Source organism: Theobroma cacao, chromosome 6 (assembly GCF_053813885.1).
Source record: "Theobroma cacao isolate CCN51 chromosome 6, ASM5381388v1, whole genome shotgun sequence".
Classification (NCBI taxonomy): Eukaryota; Viridiplantae; Streptophyta; class Magnoliopsida; order Malvales; family Malvaceae; genus Theobroma; species Theobroma cacao.
In genome coordinates, this window is record NC_142644.1 from 27113961 (window position 1) to 27129573 (window position 15613).

The 15613-nt window shown below is 36.3% G+C and overlaps 3 protein-coding genes across 3 annotated transcripts; 1 reads left to right on the top strand and 2 right to left on the bottom strand.

Moving 5' to 3' along the window:
• Positions 1-30: 30 nt before the first annotated feature.
• On the bottom strand, positions 31-4685 carry LOC18596429 (alpha 1,4-glycosyltransferase family protein). Its single transcript, XM_007024881.3, has 5 exons — positions 3142-4685; positions 2920-3069; positions 2173-2307; positions 1359-1535; positions 31-562 (listed from the first exon to the last, which is right to left on the bottom strand). Exons 1-5 carry the CDS (start codon positions 4458-4460, stop codon positions 376-378), a joined length of 1968 nt encoding a protein of 655 aa, XP_007024943.3. The 5' UTR covers positions 4461-4685; the 3' UTR covers positions 31-375.
• Positions 4686-5309: 624 nt separating this feature from the next.
• Positions 5310-10497, bottom strand: LOC18596430 (DCD (Development and Cell Death) domain protein). Its single transcript, XM_018123757.2, has 5 exons — positions 10160-10497; positions 9975-10089; positions 8838-9137; positions 8596-8712; positions 5310-8491 (listed from the first exon to the last, which is right to left on the bottom strand). Exons 3-5 carry the CDS (start codon positions 9117-9119, stop codon positions 6020-6022), a joined length of 2871 nt encoding a protein of 956 aa, XP_017979246.2. The 5' UTR covers positions 9120-9137; positions 9975-10089; positions 10160-10497; the 3' UTR covers positions 5310-6019.
• Positions 10498-10912: 415 nt separating this feature from the next.
• Positions 10913-15532, top strand: LOC18596431 (proteasome subunit alpha type-2). The gene is made up of 11 exons (XM_088807437.1): positions 10913-11044; positions 11140-11222; positions 11319-11395; positions 11558-11622; positions 12028-12074; positions 12934-13009; positions 13224-13291; positions 13731-13800; positions 13901-13986; positions 14646-14708; positions 14890-15532. The coding sequence occupies exons 2-11, from the start codon at positions 11182-11184 to the stop codon at positions 15053-15055; spliced, it is 759 nt and encodes a 252-aa protein (XP_088663563.1). The 5' UTR covers positions 10913-11044; positions 11140-11181; the 3' UTR covers positions 15056-15532.
• Positions 15533-15613: the final 81 nt, after the last annotated feature.

Consider the following 15613-nt stretch of genomic DNA (forward strand, 5'->3'; position numbering starts at 1 on the left):
TGATAGCATGCACATCATCGATGAAATTGATTACAGTCAATAAAGAAACCCATGGAAAATTCATTAAGTATTATTCATTAACCATCCTATACCCTGAAAAGGTGATGTATTATTTGCCTCTCAATGCCAAGGTACATATCCGCTGAACCTAATGAACAAATAAATTACAAAATGATTCTGATTTCGTATAAGCAGGACAGCCCTAATCATTTAGCTAAAATAAACAAATGAAATTACAAAACTGTACATCTATAAGAATTTTGAACAATCTCAAAATAACAGGAAGCAAGAGATTTTGCAAACTGCCTATTAGAGAAAAAAAAAATGCTTTGATCAATTCTCTGACAAGACTGAGGACGAGGAGAGAAGTGAAATTCACAACACATCAAAGCAATGAATACAGTGATAGTCAATAAGCCTGGTTACAAGGCTCTCTGGCTCCGGAATGAGAGCAGATGTCAAGCTGTTCCAAAAATGAAATGTCACGGACTCAGCCAGAATCTTTTGGAATAAAGTATCTTGTTGCGCTTTATCAGTTTCTGTCGTCGGTGCAACAAAGTATCTGTTTTATGGTCCAAATGAGTTACAGCAATTTAAGACTTCAAATAAAAAGAAGTGCAACAAGTATATTGTAATTTGAACTGTGCAAAGAGACAAAAGGCAAGCTAGTGAAAAATCTCTCATGCAACTACAATGTAAATTTGATCTCATGAGAATGCAATAGTGTGCCATGAGGATCAATTATAAGGTAATACCTTGGACTGGATGTAGAACAATTTCTGCAAGAGAAGCTCACAGACAAATTGTTTTCTGGTAAAAATAGGTGTTTTGCCCAGGTTCTAACAGAGTTAAGCCAGGTGAGAGAAGCACCCAACACGCTTGAGACTATGGAAATATCAAAGAGATGGTCAAATGACTAAATTTTTCATCCTATGATAACAACTCTTCTTGGGTTTGTCTATCCCTGGAAATCCGAGGATCCATTATTTAAAAAGGATTTCTAGACAAAATCCTAGCAAAAAAGCCCAGATAGTGGAACAGAAATGCCCAAAAAGAATATAATAAGAAACAAAAACCAGTCACTCATCCTCCCACAAATTAATCATTCACTAAGGCGGAGCAAGAAAAGAAGGCGGTAGTATAAGAAAGTTGAAGTTGGGGAGTATGGAGATGCTTCAGTAGATTTTGCAATGATAAGAGCCAAATATACATTTGATTTTAAACATGTATAGGTGTGAAGACAGGTATACTTGTGCATACATGAATGTTCCCTAAAGTGCGTCTGAATTGTGAAATTTGTCCCATACATGCATTGAAAAGATCATTTTCAAGAGATGCACATGAACATAGAACAGTACCTTGTTATATGCTGAGAACTAATAGGGAAGAAAACAAAGGAAGGCCACACATTCAACTCTCGCTGATTGTTCAAAAACCTTTTTGCAACTCTTGATAAAAGATCAGCCCCATTCCATCTCAACTGGGTATCATCATATGTCAAATAGAACTCCTTCAAACACTCCATTATGAATGGACTGCACAAGAGAACGCAAAAATCAAAGAAATGATTTGATTGCTAGTATAAGGAAAACCAACAATCTGGCAAAAACATATTGAAAATGAAAAAAGCTTGTGATTCTCAACTTCAAGATCCCTACCAAGCCCAGAGTGTATCCACCCACCTACAATCCCTTCCACCTAAAACTTTGAGAGAAAGACTTCTCACTTCAGAAACTAGATATAAATTATGGACTGAAACAATTGTACCACAGTCATTCTTAAACAAGGATCCATAAATATATGATTCCAAGAAATTATGAGAACAGGCCTCAACACAGAATCGATAAAGATACAGCCTTCCATTGTAAAAATTATTCAGAGAAAGAAAAAAGAAAGAAGAATTTTCTCTTCAAAGAAATGAATATGAAGGTGCAAAAAACCAAAGAAACATGCTGAGAAGAAGACAGTTGCTCAAAGTGACAACACCCTTTAGACCAAAAGGCCACTTAGACTGTTATACCTAAAATACAAATATTGCCAATGAAAATTTTAAGAATTTATACAACAGAAATATATTGCTTGAAAAATCTAAGTATAAGCAACATTAATTTCAACCAAAATAGAAACTAGAAAATAAAATTTGAGCACACAAAAACCAAGTGCAGTCATTACCTTTGCTTTCTGAATGCCATTAAAGCTCCATTCAAAGAACTTCCAGCAAGCTGATCTTCCAGGCCAATAGAATTATTGAGTGCCAATAATGGTTTCAGAACTATAATATCAGCATCCAGATAAATGCCACCATATCTGCAAAACAGACAAAAAAAGACATACTTGGAATAAGAGTACAAGGGCAACAAAGACTGTAAACATTTAAGCAAAAAGATAGCAGTCTAACCAACTGAAGTCTGATATAAAGCAGAACATTAAAACCAACGCTATAGAAAGTCCAACTTAAGTAGAAAGAAAACAGAGACTTCTTCATAAATCCTGTACGTAAAGCACTGACTAGGAGTAACTATACATCTCTATCATTTTAAAAACAAGACAGCTGAGCTCAGAACTCCAAATACACCCATCGTGTCCTCAACATTTAGTAGGGAAAACTACTTCCCTTCTGCATCACTTTAAGCGTGTGATGTTAGCATTTAAATCCTCTTCTCCCTTAGGGATGCGTCCACAAAAATCAAGCACATTTAATTTTGATGGACCAACAAATTTAATGCCTTAAATTATCTAAAAACCCAAAAGAGAAAAAAAAAAAAAAAAAAAGGGAAAGGAAATGAATTTCAGTACAGAAAGGAGCATAAATCATTGAACCAAGATCCAATTTCCAACATGTATGGCAGCAAATTGACAAGAAATTGAAAACTGCATTCTAAACTTCACAAAAGTAAATGCATAAATGAGCAAGCTTACTTGTAAAGAGCAGCAAGCCGCACAAGCTCACTATAATGGATGGCATAAAACTTTGTCTTTCTCCATTCAAACCACACAGAAGCAAATGCATGGGTGAACGTATCTTTCAACAATTCATCAAGGTTTGGCATTGCAACAGCAACTTTGTAGCTGTGTGGAACAAGAAACCATATAAAACAATAAATATAATAAACCAAAATACAGAACTAGAACAAAACTTACCCATCTTTCACAAAGCTTTCTTTGAAAAAATCAAGCTCAATCGTTTCAGAGAACAATATGACACAAGCATCTCGATGCTGAGCAAGCAAACTCTCAAGCCCTCTTTGGTGCCTAACACTATACATCCACGGAGGGGAATTCCATATCATAAAAACTCTCATATCACACTTCCCTTTCCTTAAAAATGCATCCATGAAATCTGAAAAAGACAGCCTAGAATCTAATCCAGGATAGTAACCCCATCTCTTTCCATCAGCATATATGTGACCTGAAAACTCAGTGTTCATCTTATCAGCCTCTAAACCTCCATTCTTCACCTCATTCTTCCTACTATTACTTTCATTAGTCTTATTCCCATTTGTATTCGAACCCGAGTCTTTAATACTATTTTCTCTTTTGCTCAACACATTCCTCGCATTATCGTTTTTCTTACCCTCACCGCCTTTTTTATCCTCTGACCCCTTCTCCAAAATCCCCAAAGGCTTCTTCCCAGTAAAAGGGACCTTCTTAAACTCACTCAAAATCCACTTTTGTACAATTCTATCCCCTCTAGTTAATCCAGTAACACCAACCCCATCAGGGTCTTGCAGCAAAGGATTATTCAAAGGATTCAAAACCTCCAAATTCGACTTAAACATCCTATCCCTTCTCAGAAAATCACCTTTCTTATCAAACCAATCCCCCCATTTCTCCCTCAAAGGATTCGCCTTTTTCCCACCAACTTTCTTCACCAACAAAGCATCTTCGACACCTTCCACTTCACTCATTTTCCTCCTAACTTCCTCATCTAATGGAATATCATCGGATCCAAAGGCGATCTTAATCTTAGCATCTTCTCCCAAAAACCCTTCGTTCAAAAACCCTCCATCGTAATCCCAATCTTCAATCGAACGTTTATTGGAAGCCCTTTTAATTGACCCGCTCAAATGGTCGAAATAAAAATGCCCAGATGAAAAGATCTTGTTTTTTTGATTCATTGTCGTGATTTCTTGTTCTTCCTCTTGCTCGATTTCGTTGTTGTTGTTGTCGTCTTCGGTTAAAACGGTGTCATTATCTTCGAGGGTGTCGAATTCGTCAATTTTGTCGTCGTTGGTGGTGCTGACGTCATCGTCGGAGTCGGAGAGGAGAGGGTTATTGGGGAAAGCGACGTCGTCGTTTTTGTCAATGGAAGAGTGGTGGGGATAGATGTGCGGTTTGGAAGAGAGAGAAAGGCGAGAGTAGAGGAGAGAGACAGAAAATAAGAGGAGAAGAGCTGAGATGGCGGCGCATACCTGTGCACCGTAACGCGGCCGCCGCCGAGATTGAAGATTTCTTAACATTTCTTTTCGGTTAAAACACTAACGGAAGTCCGACATGGTATAGAAGAGAGAGAGAGAGAGAGAGGAGAAGAAGAAGATGGACTGCGAGTTGCGACTGTACAACAAGTGCTTAGCTTCGTTTGATGGGTAGTAGAAAGTAAAGAATACGGTGAGCGTAAATGTAAAAATTACAAATTATTTAAAAAAAAAAAAAGGGTGTCTCAACCATTCTTGATTATTTAATTAAGAAAGAAAGAAAGATATGCTAAGTTTCCGATTAAATCTTTGATGTATGAACCCAAAATTTGTAACTGAAATTTCGACTTCTAGCAGTTTCTAAGTGTATCTTCTTCACCGAATGAGTATTTTATCTCTTGGTATTCACATTATTATATATCGAGAATCATGAAATACTCCTACATTGGACTCTTGATTCTAGTTGGTAAGATAAAATATCAAGAGGAAGTTATTTTCTCGCACAGTCAAATAACTACTTGTCATTTGTGTCACAAATCTTGTATAAGTAAAATATAAAATGATTATTAAACTTAAAAAAGCTTTTTATCACTTAATAAATATTTTTTAAAATGTGAATATGATATCAAAATCTATAAACTCTATTCATTTCTTCACTAATATAAAACTTTTTATGAGACAAACCCGAATTAAAGTGGGTCTTACTTTATATGTGAAAAAAAGGTAATGTTCACTTTGATTAGAAATGAAATGAAATGAAATGAATTTTAAATTATAAATAAATATTTTATTGCACTTAATAGACCTATATTTTGTAAATGTGAGTGTCGCCACCCAGTTCCCATGAATCGAACCTATGAATGCAAAGGCTTCATACCAAGGAATCACCAGTCAGCAACCAAAACAGGAAAGAAAGCTTTCTTGATGCAATTAAAGACAGTTGTACAGACGATGCCATGGAATATCCATCATGTTCTCTTAGACAAACTAGAGCAGAAATGAATTTTACCCAAGAAAAAAAAAATCTACGACTAACCAAAAGAAAAGAACTTTCCTAAGTTGTAGTTAGCAATGTTGTTGGACGAAATTCGCATCCCTGTTAGCACATTTTGGGCAATTCCAAGGGTAAAAAGAGTAAGGATAGTCCATGAACCGGTATATCTTTGTCTGCTTTCATCATTCCCACCAATGTAAGTAAGTTCATAACCTCGACTTTGAGTTTTGGTTGCACAAGACGGTCTTTCGTTGCCACATGGTCATCTCACAACTGCTCCAGCAAATCTTGTCGCTGTCTTCAACAATTTGACTAAAAACCATTTTCACAGCTTTCACCTTCACTGTTTGTAACAAGTATACTTCCACATCTAACATTTCCATCATGTATTTCTTGCTGATTCTTGCATATTGAAGCAGTTGGTTGTTTCAAAAGTTGACTCACATTGTCTCTCACCAAATCCAAAAGATTGCTGCTGTTTGATTTCTTGAGATTCCCATTTCTGCAAAAATTGTACATAAAAGTACAAGGCCACCAGGAGGTCCTTTCTAATTTAAAGTTCTGATTCCCTTTAGTTCACATTGCTTATGGATATCTCACCACCATCAGGTTAGATGTCATTGATCTGTTCAATATTGTGCAACAACTCACTCTTTGCAACTCCACTACCATCATTGTCTTCACAAATTTTTGGAGATGACTCATGATTGGAATGGCTCACATTATTGCGCTCTTGGAACAATCCATCCATCCCTAAATCTCTATTACTCAAATCTTGCTCAATTTCTTTACGCATGTCCCCACAAGACACTGAAGTCATACTTGAGATGCCATGATTTTGTGATGATTCTTTTCCATCTTCATCGGCACTTCTCAGGGCAATTAAGCTTTCCATACTGAATTGTTCTGAGTTTGAGTCACTTCCCTTGTCAATGTTGCCTTCAACAGCAGTCTGGCACATCGCATTTGGCAATTTAACATTTTGTGATATATCATCTTCATTTTCGTGGCAAACAGAAGCCTTAATACTTTCAGCATTTTTACTGACAGAACATCCTACTGAGGATGGTATTAAATTTTCTGGAGCATCACCTGATATGCCCCTCTCAAATGACTCATTCTCACAGAAGTTTGGCCTAATCAATTTTCTCCTTTTACTTTGTGAAGCTGATGCACTCTTGTTCTCCAGACTTTCACAATGGTTTCCAGTCTTACCATCTTCAAGGTTCTTTCTCACCACACGACGACGTCTGAAATCCACAAAAGTTGTCTCTTCAGTTTTTTGGCTGCTATTCTCCTTGCTGAATGGGGCAGGCTTCAGGTTCATCTCCTTTGAGATCATAGCCAAGCTTTCCTTCTTGGCAGCCTGTTTTTTATCCCTAAAGCTGGCAGCATTATCATGTTGCTGGACTAACTGTTTAGTTCTTGTCTTCCTCCAATGCTTGTGGCTACTGTGCAGCATGTCCATGACTTCATTCACTGAAGTACTCCTATTGATGTCAGCAGTGCCAGGAGAGGTGTTACTTTCTTGTTCACATACTTTAGGAGGCAAAGCTAAGCGAGAAAACACACTGCCCCTTTTCTTCCGGTGATCTGGATATAAGCATTCAGAATTCTGATATGCAGCAGGATTCAAAGAAGAAACTTCATGGTAGTCTATGTTTGCAGGTTCATGAACGTGCAGCGGGTACTGGCCCTCTTTATGCTCACATTCCACATAATTGTATGTTGCAAATGTGCCATCCTCAATTGCTTTGTTCTCATTATAGAAAGAGTCCCCATGGTGCCGGTACTCTTTAAACATAGAAACATCATTTCCAAATCCTGCATTATTTTCACGCTCTGGCACTTGACAATCATGTCTCGCTTGTAATAATGTAGGATACCTGCTAGAAAACATAAGAGAAGGAAACTTGATAAGACTGGTTCCATAAGATGATGGCTGCGTACTCATCCTGACATTATTTCTAATTTCAGAAGAAGGAACAGGTGCTAAAGAGGGCTTCAGAAAGGAAACATCATCAGAGCATTCATTTTTAGAGTATTCAGCTGCTATGTCATCAGAATAGGCATGTCTGGGCAGGCTAGTCCTGCTGGAGTGTTCATACTGATTAGAATAGGGCAATGGAATGAAATCCATAGAACCAGAGTTGACATCAACGGTTATGGTTGTGTTAGTCTCTAACAATGAAGGAAATGATTGATTCTTGGAAAAACCAAAAACATTAGCAACAAAACTATCATGACTAGAATATTCTTGAAATGAAGCATGGCCCTGATTGAACCCCAAGGATGAGGGGCCCTGATAATTGATACTAGGGACATCGGGGTCATAAGGAAGAGCAGTTGTAACAATAGAATCTTCATAAGTCCGTGGATAACTAACATTAGGGTTTTGCAGCTCCATTGAGGGGCGGAATGTTGAGGATGGTCTAGTTGGGTCATGAACATATGAATCTGCTTCAAGAACATGTTTGCTAGGACATGCATGTGGATTAACTTTAGATTGAAAAGAACTAGGATATGTTGTTGAGATGGTTGAAGCAAAACCATCATCCTTATAACATTCTGTTTCAAGCCTATCACTCTTCGCAAACCTTACATCATTGGAAAAGCTTCTGAAATTACATAAAGAATACCCAACTGAAACCTCGGGTTGAAGCTCAATGCCAGTATTCCGTTCAATCTCCAACCCATCATTTGTGGTGCATTCACCGGCATCGATGTTCCCTCCAACTTTACCCATATGATCCTGAAAACACTCATTTAAGAAGGCACTTGCTTTATGCTTATCTCCCACGTCCATGTATGTTCCAAATCCACCATCATCTGTTGCTCTGTCATCATTATAGAAAGAGTCCCCATGGTGCTTAGTTGAAATAACTGGTCTGTGATTGTTGTCCACATCACATTCGCCCAGAACCTGGTTTCTCATTAGAGACCTATCATTATCAACTACTCTTCTAAGTTTTCTTGTAGAGTACACACTTGGCCTTGCAGCAACTTTACTTCTGGGCAACTGTCTCTGAGGTGCCTGATCTTTCAACCTCTTAAAACTGAACAATAATAGAAGCCTCCTAACCTACACATTTTACACATTTTAAACAAAGAGAAAAAAATTAAAACATTCTTAAAAGGTGGCATTTCAATTTATTCAGGTTGGATTTTGATAGAAAAAGGACAGACCTGATCTTCAGACAGTCCAAAGTTAAACTTGTATCTGGAAAAATAGTTTTCTCTGATAGCATCACGAAATTCATTTTCTGAAAGTGGTAGACAATTCCACATAGGGTTGACTTTTACCTGGATGAAGTGCTCTAAGGATTAACACCAACTCCAAAAATGCATCCTTCGCATCCTTCCCATCCTTTTTCTTTGAGAGAGAGGAGAAGCACATAATAAACAAAACTAGAATAAATGTTCCTTACCTGTGCAGGGAATTCCTTCCCTGATGAACTGAATGCATGAGGCAGAATATTCATTGCACCGTCAGAGCATGCTTGAAAGACACCATGAAGTTCTCTCCTCTCAAATTCAAACAGGAATAGAATCATCCCAGCTTTAACTTGTTTCACAAAGTGGTATTGCGAAGATGGGAGGGCAAAAATTTTTCTTCTTAAACATTCTTTTTTGGTTGAATTGTTTGAAATGAAGATTGCACCAAACTCTGGACAACTTCCAAACACACTATTCTGCTCCGCATCATCCATTTTGCTCACAAGGACATGCTGTCAAGTTCAATAAACATAATGACAATAATGGCAACTAAATGAAGGTGTATATGGTCCAATTTGATTAGTCCAAGCAATTAAATGAAAAACTAAAGCCCTGGCTTTGATGACACTAGACCTATATAATTTAGCCAAGTTGTATTAAGGTACAAACCATCTTCAGCCAAGAATGAATATGAACCTCTTGTCTGCTTCCCCTGTCTTTCTTCCCCTCACTTTTCCAAAGCAAGAAAGACACTTCTTTACAAATGCATATCATAAAATTTTAAGAAAAGCATATCCATTAAATATTAAGCAATCAGCAGCAGCAATCAAGTATTGTGCCATCAAATTCATCGAATCACCTGCACACTATTAATCTGCTTTACAGAAGCGGAATCTTAAAAGCAAATACAGTTGAATTTCTCTAATTATTACCACTTAAAATTACCCTTTACCAAAACCAACACAGTAATCCAACCAAATTTAACAGTACAGTAATATATATAGCAGCCTTCAATCTTACTACAATTTGATCACCAAACAAGCAAAGTTGTCATAACTTCCACAATAAAAACTCATTTCTTTATGTTCTTTTAAGCAAAATAATTTTACACAATTCAAATACTAATAATATAAGCAAACTAAACGGGACTCAACAAATGTACCATAAAAATACATAAATCAACTAAGATGTAAAGTGTTGACATTGTTTTCCTCTGAGAAAATCGATCGGCAAAAGATAAACGCAACGAGGAGAAAATTATTATCATGCAAAAACAAAAAAACAAATAAATCAATAAAAAAAGAGAACTTTTTTTGAAAGATAATAAAAAAAGAGAGAGAGATCTAAACCTGGAAAAGGAAATGTCTGTGGCGTTTTCACAATCTCAATACCGAAAGAGCAAAACCACGCCGCTTTATCGCCCTCGTATTAATCAATCAATAATAACCAAAAAAGATCGAAAATCTTCATTATAAAATAAAAATAATAATAATATAAAACGAAAAGATTTGCTGAGAAAAAGAAAGAAAGTTACCGAAACAAGAACAATGGAGTTTGGTATCGTAGATAAGGGCCCCGAAACGGCGTTGTTTCAAAAGTTTAAAAGGAGATTTTGAAACCTACACGTCGCGCTGGCTGTGGAGAGAGAAAGAGAGAAGAACACCTTCTTTGGCTTGCAGGGGGGTTATGGAATATAGGGTCTGAGACGTGGCGACTGGCCAGTTAAAAAATAATAAATTTAGAAACTGTGATTCTCTGTGCGTGTGTTTTTTTTAAAGTGTTTGGGCGTCATTATCCGGGGTGCTTTGGTTGCCTTGATCCCGTTGTTAAGTGTACTTTCCGCTTTTCAGGCCACGGGCGGGGGGCGGCTGGCTTGTGAGTCCCGGGAATTCGATTTGCGGAATTTTTATATAGATAAAAAAATATATTTATTTTTACATAACTTATGTGTTTTATTTGTATATTGAATTTGAGGATGAATTAGAGTCGAAATTTGAACTCTTTATTTGAATTTATGATAATTGAGTTTAAATAAGTTAATGCCTTCTTAAGCCAAACTCAAGTAAAAAGAAAATCTGAAACAAAGTTAACTATTTTGCTTGTAATAAAAAGATAAATATGTTATTATTATAAAATTTAAAAAGAAATTCGTGTCCCGTACGCGCCGCCGATTGTATTCGTTTGGAGGTTGTACCAAATCTAATTAAGATTTCACCGTCATCAGCGTACGCAATCCTTCGACCTGGCTCTGTGGTCTAGCGTATGGGCCTTCGATGACCCAAGAATTTTGAAAATGGGTTGAACAAAGCCCAGCTCGGCCCAACTCTAATGCATTCTTCCCCAACAAGAAAACATCCGATCTAGCAGCAACAAAAAGGTCGCTCTTTTCTGCTTCTCTTCCCAGTCAAGGACACCCAAAGTAAATCCCTTTGCTTTCTCTTTCATTTCAATCTTCGTTTTCGCAACTCTTTTTGTTAACAATTTTGCTTTGATTTTTGTTTTCCATTTGTTCAGGATTTTAACTTTTGCATTTTTGTTTCTCCGTAAATCAAAACCATGGGTGACAGTCAATATTCCTTTTCTCTCACAACATTCAGGTATTTCTTCATCACTTAATAGGATTGTTAGATGAATCATTTTTTCTTTTTTTTTTTCTGGAAAAAATTTATATTATTTTTTGTGCTTTTGAACAGTCCTTCGGGAAAGCTAGTTCAGATCGAGCACGCCTTGACGGCGGTCGGGTCGGGTCAAACATCTCTTGGAATCAAAGGTTTATTTTTTTTCCCGCTTTTCTTATTACTTTTTTTTTTAAAAGACGGGTTTAGGTGTTTAGAAATAGTGAAATAATTGCTGATGGTTTCTTTTTTTTTTTTTTTTCTTTGTTGCTTATGATTACAATGGGTATAATTTGATGATGGGTTTTGAATTGCAGCTGCTAATGGGGTTGTTATTGCTACTGAGAAGAAATTGCCTTCAATCTTGGTTGATGAAATATCTGTGAGTATAATTTGCATTTTTTTTTAGAAAAAAAAGAGTAATTTTTAGGTTAATTGAAGAATGAAATGACTCGAAACTATGTAGCCTCGACCATGGTGTCAATGCAAGCTTGGGTATTGGGTTCTAACCCTCCAAAGATAGGCAAATAGTTAAATGCACCCAAGTCTGAGCAATGCAAACTTGCAATGATTGTATTTGTTTTGTCATTATGATTTTTGTTTCATGAAAGTATGCCAATTCTATGGCTGTTTTACTAAACCATTTTTTAATTTATATTATTATATAAAAGCGAACTGTTAATTAATGATGCTTAGTTTTTCTCTTCCATGTTCCGGAAGTTGTATTTCCCAACTGATGAGCAGTTATTAATTACAGTGAATTTGGTTGTTCAATGTCTGATTTCAGGTTCAGAAAATACAGTGTCTGACGCCAAATATTGGAGTTGTTTACAGGTTTGGTTTTATGTCTACAAGTATTTAGAAAGCTCAGTTATTTAGTTTTTTGGCTGGGAGATATGTTCAATAAGATTAGCGTGTAGGTGTATATTGCCTCACATAAGGCTTGATTATCTACCAAACTTTTACATCCATGATTATCTTTGTGTTTTGTCAATGACTTGAGTAAGTACTGGTTGATGTGCATCTCTGACATGGTTGACTTAGCAAGCTAGAGGGTTCCGCAAGAAGCACTATAAACATTTTAACTTAATGTTTCATAAGGTGGTCCATCTTAGAAAACTGTTTTTCTAAATGTTGGATATTAAGTACATTGCCTGCCTTGTGTCTCATGGAAGTTATTCTTCTTTGAAAAGTTTTTACTTTTATTTTTTTTATCTATGATTAGGGAGATTATCACTACAGATTTAGTTGATTGAGATATAAAAAAACATGCTACTCATAAAGAAATGTTCAGTTATGATCTCATTGTCTTGTCAAGTTTTGTAAGAAAGCTTTTTAAGTGGATTACCACATAATATGGGCACTTTTATATGGTTTGTTATCTTTGCTGGTCTCCATGCTACATCATCATTTACATGAGGCTTTCTTTCATTTATCTAATGTTGGATTAGATAATGCTATCTCCAAACAAAGGAAAGGAGACTGTGCTTTTGATTTTGGAAAGGAAGATTGTGCGTGTAGAAAGTTAACATGCATTACTGTTTACCAAAATAAGTAGGTGGGATTGTTAGGCTTCTAAATAAGTATACTTGTAAATTGTGTTTTAATCCAGTCCTTTGCTGCTAATATGACTTCTCAGTTGATGATACTTATATATATATTTTCATCCATAAATTCTAATACTGTTCTGCAGTGGTATGGGTCCTGATTTTCGAGTTTTGGTTCGGAAAAGTAGGAAGCAGGCAGAACAATATCATAGGTTGTATAAGGTATCGATGGCTCTGAATGATATTTAATTTGTTTAATTTACTTCATTGTGCATCTGGGAGAAATTAATCTCGGATGAAATAATGGACTTATCCATACATTTACCTTTATACATTTTATTCAACAACTTCATTTCTTAGTTAAAAAATAAAAAGGCTATATTTTGTTGTTTCTTGCATGATTTTTTTAACTTGTGTGCGGATTTTGTTTTTGCAGGAACCAATTCCAGTAACACAACTTGTAAGGGAAACTGCAGCTGTTATGCAGGAGTTTACACAGTCTGGGTAAGAATTATGTCGTTATGTACTTATGACAAGGAGTATGAGGAGTCTGAATGATTTGGGAGTTTGGTAGTCTCTTGTCCGTCAAATTCAAGTTGTGCTTTGCTTCATCTTTGCTATTGTTTTGTAAAATAGCATAGTTTTATTTAGCCAAAAAGAAAGTAGTATGATTCTAATATAAGGTTTTTTCTTAGAACTTTTTTCAAATACAATTTTGGGCTCAGGATTTTTGCATGATGTGGGCTGAAATTGGAACAAGTGAATGGAATTTTTGAGAAAATGCAATGTTATAGATTCCTACTTTTTCACATGCATTTCAACTGAGGAAATTGCTGCTACATTTTGGGTCAATCTGAATTGGACCAAAAAGTGGAAATTGAAAATTGAGCAATCCTCTGGTCTTGGTAGTTAAGTTTGATGCATCTTTCTTTGTACTTCATAGCGGTGTAAGGCCTTTTGGCGTATCTCTACTGGTTGCTGGATATGATGACAATGGTCCACAATTGTATCAGGTATTTCTCATAGCTAATATTTATTGTAAGATCACAGGTAGAGATTGCATAGAATGTGTCATTTGCATTTCAGCTGTATGATTCTATTCTTTTTGGCCAGGTGGATCCATCTGGTTCCTATTTCTCATGGAAAGCCTCGGCAATGGGGAAAAATGTCTCTAATGCAAAAACATTTCTTGAGAAGAGGTATCTGCTCTAGAATCTGGTTCTTATAGCATGCAAAACTAAATTAACTGAGAGTTTCTCTGATTTGTTATATTGATTATGTTCTTTACCCATATTGACATGAATGATGGTGTTACTGTCTCATGGTAGTCGGAACTTCTCTTGTAATCTTTCATATTGATGGTTGTGGCATCCAACTTTTGTCACTGTTGCTCATGAGAATAGGACTCTTCCTTCTAGAATACAGACTATTATTGCATGATCTAATTAATGGTTGTTCTGTGAAGTGGCTTTAGGATTACCACTCTTTTCCATAGCAACCTTTTGGATGGAGGAAGGCAGAGGAAAGGAAGATCCTGATTTTTAGCAAGCTAAGAGAGGGGGTTATGAGAGTTTCTGCAATCCCTTCTTTTCCCCTCAATAGTCTAATTTCTCATTCCCTCAAAGGTTGGGGTTTTGGAGCTGAGGGGATGAGCCTTAAGTAAATTTTATTTTGTCAGTCCAATTTGAATCTCCCAATCCTCATTAGGAAAGAGTATAGTTGGGACGGCAATTTATTCAGAAAAGGATTATACAATGAATATGCATCTTTTCCAGAATTGGGTTGGACATTCTCTTACTTTACATTTCTTTGTTGTTGAAACACTGAAGATGCCATTGATTATGTTCGTTTCTTGTAGGTACACTGATGATATGGAGCTTGATGATGCTGTGCATACTGCGATTTTGACTCTTAAGGAGGGGTAATGTCGTTAAAATTTCCTCTGCGTGTTTAACTTTAATTGTTACTGTTTAGGAGTATCCATAATCTATATGTGTCAAAGAACCTTGGAAAAAGATGTTAGTCTGAGGTTTAGTAATCTTTAGTAATCTTACATTACGGTGTCTTTAGTAATCTTACAAGCCATTTTCTCAATTTTGCAGATTTGAAGGACAAATCTCAGGGAAAAACATTGAAATTGGGATTATTGGAACTGACAAAAAATTCAGGCAAGCTCTGCTTGACTCTTTCCCCACTCTATCTAAACTTTTTTATGGTGTTCTGCTGTTGGGAATAGGGCCTTTTGGCTTGGGGAAGTTCCAGAAGTGACCCTAGTGAAATGCACTGTTTTACTTGCAATCAGCACCAATGCATTGCATATTGCAATTATTGTTGTTGTTCATGCAATTTTTATTTCTGAATTTCAGAATGATTATTTCTGCTTCTTGGTTTTCTGATCATGAAATAAATCCTCTTCCAGTGGCTGAATTACTCCTAATGTGCTTTCTTTCTTGCAGGGTACTAACCCCAGCTGAAATTGACGATTATTTGGCCGAAGTCGAGTAACTTGTCTTCTTTTTCAAGACCACCTAGGAATGTTTATTTTATGCAACATTTGTTTTGAGACGTTCAGTTCAGTCAAACGTTGTAGTTGATGCACCTGAATTGGAAAAACTTTACCTGCTGTGTACGTGATCTTGGAACTGAAATGGGATGAGATGTGGTTCTACACTTGGTGTTGGGTCAGATATTGTATTTTCATATTGTGACTGACTGGAACTTATTAAAAGCTTTTCTCTTTGATTACTCTTATTCCATTCACTCATTAGAATCTTGCCCTTGGTCAAAGACATGTCTTATAATGTCCCGGTTCAATAGTAGTTTAAC